Raw genomic sequence first — 9,000 nt, 5'->3', positions numbered from 1 at the left:
TGTCAGATCACAGCTGGAGTATCTGCAGAAGTTACTGCTACAGGTACGAGTTTTTACTTTTAGCAAATATAAAATGGAGGAGCAACATGTCTTTATAAACATGTGTGTGTGTTACCTGTGTGTGTGTTACCTGTGTGTGTTACCTGCGTGTGTGTTACCTGTGTTGCCAGGAGGAGGATGTGGATGAAGACACTCTGACCACAGACACTCTGAGCCCAGAGACCAACGACCAGTCCCACAGCTCTGACTCACAGGTCGGAGCTTCACTTCTGTTATTACTGTAATCCTACATTTCCCAGGATGCCTCTCCCCATCTAACAGGTGTGTGTGTGTGCAGGTGCAGGCTCTCCTGCAGGAGGTGCAGCAGCTCAGAGAGGAGCTGAGGAGCAGAGACCGAACCATCGCACAGCTCACCCTCCAGCTGGTCTGTGTTTACCTCTGTGCCTCATTTATTCACTGATTGGTTTGTTTTTCAGCCAAAAGAAAAATAATTAAATTATTACTTTTAATATTTTATACTTTAGTTCATTTTATAATAATTTGTCATTTTAAATTATTTTTTTGGGCCGGAGCATTTGTTTGACATAATTAAATGATTTGTGTTAATCAGAAAATGTGTGTGTGTGTGTGTGTGTGTGTGTGTGTGTGTGTGTGTGTGTGTGTGTGTGTGTGTGTGTGTGTGTGTGTGTGTGTGTGTGTGTGTGTGTGTGTAGACGGTTCCCACGGTGACCACCAGGTGTCGTTGCCAGGAGACGGCAGGAAGGATGGATCAGCACACACAGACGAGTGTGATGGAGAGAGAGAGTGTTGCCTCTCAGACGCCCTGGAGAGAACACACTGTAAGAACACACACATCTAACACACACTGGAAGAACACACACATCTAACACACACTGTAAGAACACACACATCTAACACACACTGGAAGAACACACACAGTAACACATGATGTGACCACATGTCAATCTTGATAAAACAGGAGGAAAAACACTATTTATTAATAAAGAGGCTGAAACATTTAAAGAACTATAAATAAACAAATCTTTTATTTCTGCTGCTCCTCAAGTGTTGAAGCATCTTTGAAGTCATAAAGTTTTAAAATTCGTTTTTATTTCTCGTCTTGCTCCTGTTTTTTATAAAGTTGTTTTTGTTCCTCTTGTTTGAACCGGTTCATTTATTGATGTCACCTGAAGGAGTTTCTGGGTAAAACAGTTAAAAACAAAACAGTTTCTGTTATTTCTCAAATCCTCTCCATCAGTAAACTGTGTCTGTTCCACCTGGATGATTAGAAGTCTAAAATAGTTCATATAACTTCTCATAGATTTAAACCAAACCAGTCAGCAGAGAAACCACTGATCATCCGTGGTGGAGCTTTTTCACCTGAAGCTTTAGATTGTGGACAAACTTTAGACTTCTAGAGTTTGTGAGATCTTCTGGCTTCGAGCTGCTGATCTGTTTTGTAGAATTACTGATGTGTTTGTAGCATCTGAGGAAACAACAGATTTATCTTTAGTTTAACCTGATAAAAATAAACTGACAGAATGGGAACATAAACCAGAGTATCATCTGCATATAATCTGATATTTACCTTTATTCATGTTGGATGTTATCAAGTAGGAGCATGACCAAGAAAAAAAAGGACCTCATACAGAGCCTTGTGGTACACCATCATCTAAATAAAATGCAACAAAGATTCCCCTAACAAAGAAGGAACAGGGAGATATAAATTGGAATATCAAATGCATATAATCGAACATTTATTTATTGGATGTCTTCGGGTACGAGCATGTACAAGAAAAAAACATTAAAAAACAAAGGTCCTCATACAGAGCCTTGTGGTACACCAACATTTTAAAAAAGTGCAACAATGATTGGCAGAGAAGGGACGACGATAAATACTTGCAGGATGGGAACATAAACCAGAGTATCATCTGCATCTAATCTAACATTTACCGTTATTCATATTGGATGTCTTCAGGTAGGAGGATGTACAAGAAACACTGGTCCTCATACAGAGCCTTGTGGTACACCATCAGAGTTTGAGGAGGAGAGAGTTGAACGTTTAAAGTTTTACCATCTTGCAGAGTTTGTGTTTCTGCTGCTGTACGTATTCTTCTTGAGTTTCCGGTCTTCCTCCACTCGATCTTTTCGTCTTCCTGTCCAATCAGCATCGTTTCCTTCTCTTTCCGCTCTGTCTCTCTTCAGGCTTTTCCTCCTGTTCCTTTCCTCTCTCCTCCCTGGCAGTATCAGCGCTCCAGACCTTACAGGGGGAGGCCGAGGCCCAGCATCCCCTCCCACCTCGCTAAAAAAAGTGAGTCACAAGACCCTCCCCCTTACAGCCTGCCCTCCTCCTCCTCCTCCTCCTCCTCCTTCTTCTTCTTCCTCTTCATCATCATCATCAAACCTTCAAATCATTTCATTCTTCATCCAAATCATCATCTTGCTCCTGTGATCCTTAATTCACAAAAAATACTTTTGGTTTCTCTGGATTTAAAAGATTAATGAAGAAAACTGAGAGAAGCTAAAAGTCTAAAATATGAAATGATTAAGTTCCATAGACTTCAGTTAGTTAGTTAATTAAAAAATATCCATAGATGTAGAAAATGTTAGTGCACCTTCATCTGTCCAGAGACCACTGCTACAAATAGTAGCTCTTCCTAGCCTCCTAGCCTCCCAGCTAACAGTAGCTCTTCCTAGCTTCCTAGCCTCCTAGCTAACAGTAGCTCTTCCTAGCTTCCTAGCCTCCTAGCCTCCCAGCTAACAGTAGCTCTTCCTAGCTTCCTAGCATCCTAGCCTCCCAGCTAACAGTAGCTCTTCCTAGAATAATTATTGTTCATGGAGAATATGTGAACGTCGAGGGAGAAACCAAGTTCAGCCTTGAATCAGCTTGACGTCACTCCAGCTCAGTCATCCTTTCATTTCATCAGTGTTTTAATTAATAATGAATTCATCTCGCCTGGAGTCGGCCTTTAACCTTTGTTCTCTCTCTTCATCTTGTCGTCATCATCATCATCATCATCATCATCATCATCATAGCTCCATGTCCTCTGCAGACCAGATCTGATCATGTTCAGTCTGCTTTGATTTTTCTGACTGACCTCCTTCTGTCCTCTTTGTGTTTCTGCTACTTCGTCCAGGAGTGGAAACACTAGTGCTTTACTTCAGTGACACAGCATGGTAGGAACTTTTTATCTTCCTCTTCCTGATTCCTTCCTTGTCGTCCCTGTTTGTTCTAAAATAGGTCTGACTGGTTCTTAAAGGAGAATTAAGCTCCAAACTTGTTTTTAGACTAAAAACAAGCAGATTTGTGTTAATCTAAGCATCATATTTAAAAAAAAAAAAATATTATCTATAATAATAATAATGTAGGATATGTGCAAGATGAGGTTGGTCATGTGTCTCCACATACATATAAACCAGCCATGTAGCTGGTCTATCATTGGACCAGACTGATGATGAAGATATATAAACACAATAAAAACAGTATAAATACAGCACATAAAAGATATGCAAGTGTACGAATGTAAAAGAGTTAGAAAATGTAAAAAATCAAATAAATAAACTATATAAACCACCTTGTAGGAGAATTATAAAAGTCCTGATTCATTCATGCTGGAAATAATTCAAAAGGTTTTTCTCTCTTTTTTTATGATAAATTGACGTCACTACTTCTTTAGTTTAGCTTCAAAGCTTCTAAAATTAATAAAACTATTTATTAGTAGTTAATCTAGTAAGAGATTATTATTATTATCATTATCACATTTCATCATTAAGAAGTTAATACAAAACCTCAAAGTTACAACCGAAGAAAATAAACGGAGTAGTTTTAGGTTTGAGGCGCTAAAGACACAGCCTTGATAAATTAAAAACTAATCAGCAGAATAATCAAACATAAAAACGGTTTCTACTTTCACCACTATCTAGTTTATGAATTTTCTACATTTCTTCGTTAAAATTAATCAGAAGATTTTCTTAAAGTCGACAAAGAGAACTCAATTCTTATTTAAAAAGGTAGAAAACTAAAAGTGTAGGACATGGACGTTACTCAGTGATGTGTTTCAGGTGGAGAATGGTCTTAAAACGGTGTTGATTAGTCAGATAATTTATTTTAATGAGGAGTCTCCAGTAATAATCTAACAGTAGATGAGTGGCCAGTCTTGTTATTACCCATGAGTCATTGCTTCCTGTAGGACGGGGTCACACCTTCTCCTTCACACTGAAGCGAGTCCATCAGGAGGCAGCGTTGAGCTAAAATTATCTTTCTAAATGCCTCTTCAGTTATGAATCAGATGAGTCTGGGACGCTTCAAACCTCTGGAGAGGAGATCCCTCAGGACGGCCGGCGTTTCCTCAGCGTCACCGAGCTAGCCGCCGTAGCTTCCTAGTGGCGCTGAGGATTGTGGGAGATTTTTTTTTGTTTTGGGTGTACAGACTGAAGAGGTGCAACCGATGCTTCCAAGATTCACCCTCCAGACAATCAGATGAGATTATCTGGTAATGTGAGGCGTACACAGATGATTAAACTGAAGCATGTGGATGGTTTACATCACAACTTTAACAATAAACTTAAATAAGAGAAACAAGGTTAGAAGGACAAGAAGCAGCTGATGGTGTTGCCAGGCAACGGTAAACACCCTAGCCCTCTTAGGCTAATGTTAGCTAACATGCTACATCCACACTGGTATAGACTTCACTGCAGACTCTTTCTGGTTTGACTTGCTGTGTCAAACAGAGCGCCACCTACTGGACTGGAGAGTTGATCAGTTCTTGTTTTTTTACTTCCATCATTTACCTGTGAGGTGAGGTGAGGTGAGATGGTGCGTTCAATGCTTCCTGATCCGTCGGGATAATCTAAATAACTTCCTGTAGTGTGTCAATGTTTGAGATCAGACAGAAGAGAAATATATATATATATTATTAAAGACTCCTGTAGTCTGAGCCCTGAGCCTTAGATCCTCCTAACGCTGATGTGTTCCAGGATATTTCTGCTTCCTTTTGAAGGTTTCCCTCTGATGGTTATCACGTTGGAATAAATTAACCACAGCAATCAGTTCAAGCTATAACCACACACACCTGAAATCATGAAACTAAATGAGTGTTTCCACAGCAGTGACCTCATGTTTATTCATGATTGCTGTGATTTTAATAATGGAGCTAAGGGACTGTGCAGCATGGAGTGATATTATTAATGAGCCTCCGGGGGCCAATGAGACGACAGGACAGAGACCAAGAGTGCCTGGATCAGCAATTTATACGCCAGGAAAAAGAAAGAGAGAGTTCCTGTGATATAAGTCAGGGAAGCGGAACAGAGAATCCCTCCAAGGTGAATCCTGCATGTGGTCGAGGACTCTCTCCATCTCTCTGCTTGGCACCATGTCATCCTTTTGTCCCTTTTTTCTCTCTTTCTTCCTCCTTCTCTTTAATCCATCCATCCTGTCATGAATTATTAATGAGGGATGGACAAGACACTTTTAAGATGTTATAAATTAAAGAGGAGAAAGGTGAGCTGCAGTCCCGCCGCCCACCACCAGGTGTCAGTGTTAACCAGCAAATGTTCCTTCACGTTCTGCAGATGTTTTCATTCTGTGGGTCACTTCCCCAAGACTTCACTTCTATTTACAAAAAAAATTAAATGATTGAATATAAGAAATAAAACGATACGAACTGAACGCTGCCGTGAAAATAAAGAGTTTCTGTCCAAAGAATGAGAATCTTTAAAATACACATTTCCTGCTCTCTCTCCTCCGACACGTGATGAATAATGTAATAAAGCACATTCGCTTTCTTCTTTATATTTAAACATTCTGCTCACGAAGCAGCAAAGTCATCAGGGCTAAAATCAAGTGATGATAATTAATGACCTGCAGGATGTTTGTCTGGTTAAAATATTTAGAAATGGCCTCTGCACACATAAAAGAGAATAATTGAATAACAATAAGAAATGAAATGGAAGCTGCACAATGACGAAGAAGACTGGAAAAATCATTTCCACTGAAAAAAACTGAACTTAAATCAGAACAAATAAAGTTCCTCAGACTAATTATTAAACACGCGGCCTCATGCATAAGAATCTTTTTCATCTTTTCCTCTCTGTTGTTTTCCAGTCACAGATATTTCACTCCTCCAATCAGGAAGACCAGGAATCACTGACAGCCCCACCGCTACCAGAAGCTCCGCCTCCAGCCAACATTGGCCCCGCCCCCGCTGACACCATCGCCACTGATTGCACGGCCCACGGAGGAGAGGATGATGGGAAAAGACAGACAAAGATGGAGGAGCGAGTAGAAAGAAGAGGTCCCTCCACTAGATCCCTGCTGCCGCCCCCCCAGCCCTCCAAGCTCCGCCACCGCCTGACACACGCCTCCTCTGCCCCTGGCCCCGCCTCTCCTAAGGCAAGTGCGTCCAAGCAGCTGGCGGCGCCTCGTGACCCAGACATCAACAACACGTCTGGGGTTAAGATCAGAACGCTGGCCTCCTCCTCCTCCTCCTCTTCATCCTCCTCCTCCTCCCGCCTCCCCAAGCCAAAGATCCATTGAAGCTGCAGCCGCTGCTTGTCTCCTCCTTCCTAACACGCAGCGACGTGATTGGCCGACCAGAACAAACGAGGCTGAAACTCAATATTTAACTTATTTAATGTTAATATTTAAAGCAGAGTTTACTATGACGTTAACTGTTGAGCAGGTCTTTAAGTGACTGAGCTGCTCATTAACCAGTTCAGACGTTAAGAAATAAAGTGACGACTAAAACAAACTTCACTCGCTGTGTGTTAGGAACTGATTCCTCTCTAACCTTCATCCTTCCTGTGAGTCTTCCTCAGGAGGAGGAGTCATCAAACACTTGAAGCAACCTGAATCCAACCTCGACCTCCAACATCATTCATTCATTCATTCATTCACTCTGAAACACTTAAGGTCAGAAAACCAACCTCTCACTACGTTCAGTCTTTTCTTCTACTTTTGTTCTCGTCAAACCAGAAACCAGATTTTCCGGTTTGTTTTCAGACAGAAGAAAGTTGTTCTTCTTTCTGTCTGAACCGTTTTCCATATCGCTGCTGTTCACTGTGAGAAAACTTCCTCCGGCGTGAGCTGAGGACACGTGCCTGAAGGAGGAAACAATCATTTTTTTATTTATTACTCTGACGTTGGCGTTTTTAACGTAGTCTCAGTATGCTTCAAATAAAACCTCTGGTCTAATGAAACCGACGCTGCCTTCAAATGGGGCGTCAAGAACTGTTAGCATCTAGAGGCTAACGGCCAGCAAGCTAACGAGTGGCTAAACGTAAAGACACAATGAAAAGAGTAACGTTGTCCTCAGACATAAAATTAAAACTCTAAATGTTAAAACTCTTAACATTTCTGAATAAGTCAGCTAACATGACTCATGAAAACCACAAGAGGGCGCCGCTCACATGGACGCGGTAAACATTTACTGCTAGTTACTGTCCAGAAACATTTCACACTGACACATAAAGACTCTACTTTGTTTGCAGACTCGTATATTTATTCATTTATCCGATGAAAATAACTGACATCATAAATAAATCAGATCTGAACATGTGAGAGTCTTTCCATCTTGTTCCAACATCTGGATCATGTCTCCAAGTCAACCAGCAGCTGTTGATGGTTCTGATCCAGCGGTAGGTAGAGATCCATTAGAGACAGCAGCTGCTACAATATTCCACTGACCACATGATGGCGCTGCTGATTTACAGACACACAAACTGAGATCAGATCTCAAGTGCTGGCTGGGGACGCATGTGGAGACACATTTAGATTAAGACCAGGTGGATGGACAGGTGAGACCAGGTGAGACCAGGTGTTAATTATCAAATCATTTCCTGGAACCTTTGGAGTTAATTCATTTTTGATGGTTCAGGTCGACTTTTAGTTGAATAATCTTGTGAAAGTTTTTTCTTTTACTTGATTATTTTTTGTAAATGATCTGACTGACTCTGAGGTGGTTGTTCGTTGTTGTAGAGGAATCATCCAGAGTCAGAGTCCTGTTGGTTTGAAGCGTACTGAGCTCACTGAACGTCTACTTACTTATTCCTGTGTTAACATTCAGCTTCTCTGAGTTTTATTGTGAACTCTGCAGCCAGAGCACGTCTGCACGACCGCCGTAACATTTAGTCAAAGGAACACTCTGACATTTTCCCTCCACCGACGAATCAAACAGTAAAATATCAGCGCCGCTCGCTTTAAGATCAGAATATGCAATAAAATATGCAACACAGTCGTAGGTTCAACCCCGAGACACTCACGCTCTGTCCTGATTTATATATGCAAAATGTTTCCTGTCCACCGACTGGCTGACAATCACCCCGCTGAGACAGAGGTCACCGTAGGACACTGTGTCAAACAACAACAACAACAACAACAGCTGGAAAAGAATAAAACGTTAACTACCAGAACGGTTCTGGTTCCAGTTTCTCTTAGTTTGGACGTTAATCTGAAAGAGACAACAACACAACAAACCAGTCACATGTATCAGGATTAAACAGTTCACTGAAATATAACTATATAATTATTTGAATTAAAATCTATTTTAAAATAAAACCAAGAGCGTCACATTTAAATATTTAGTTTTAATGAAACAAAGTCAGGTCAGTTAAACCTGATCCAGTAAAGTCTTGAGTCTAATTTAAATCCTAAAGGAATTAGATTTAATCCAGGTTTAGTCTCGGGTTCATCAGAACGAGCTTCAAGTCAAGTTTAACCTCTGGAGTTGAGTCTCGAGTCTTTTTAATCAGAGTCTGGTCTCGTGTTAAATGTCTGAACGGTTCAGTCTCAGTGTTGACTCTAATGAACTCCTTCCACATTCTCTAAAATCATTCTCCTCTCTTCTGCTCTAAAGATTTTATTTTAGCTTTGTGTAAACATTAACGTGTGAGAGACTTTAAACTGAACTTTTCTCTGAAGTCATAAAATAGAAACAAAGACGACGACCCTGGAGCCAGACTGTAAACGAGACACTGTTCTCATTATTATCTTAATTAACTGAT

The 9,000-nt window shown here is 40.7% G+C and overlaps 1 protein-coding gene across 1 annotated transcript; it reads left to right on the top strand.

Moving 5' to 3' along the window:
- Window positions 1-4: 4 nt before the first annotated feature.
- Window positions 5-8,994, top strand: LOC311509831 (uncharacterized protein; the record flags this gene model as incomplete). Its single annotated transcript, XM_084575267.1, has 5 exons — window positions 5-43; window positions 171-254; window positions 338-424; window positions 714-839; window positions 6,104-8,994. Coding segments are annotated over 5 exons (768 nt in total), but the record flags the coding sequence as incomplete, so codon positions are not given.
- Window positions 8,995-9,000: the final 6 nt, after the last annotated feature.

This window comes from Chelon labrosus, assembly GCF_963514085.1.
Source record: "Chelon labrosus genome assembly, contig: SCAFFOLD_318, whole genome shotgun sequence".
NCBI lineage: Eukaryota > Metazoa > Chordata > Actinopteri > Mugiliformes > Mugilidae > Chelon > Chelon labrosus.
The sequence above is the reverse complement of the archived record's forward strand: the minus strand, read 5'-3'. Positions and strand labels throughout refer to the sequence as shown.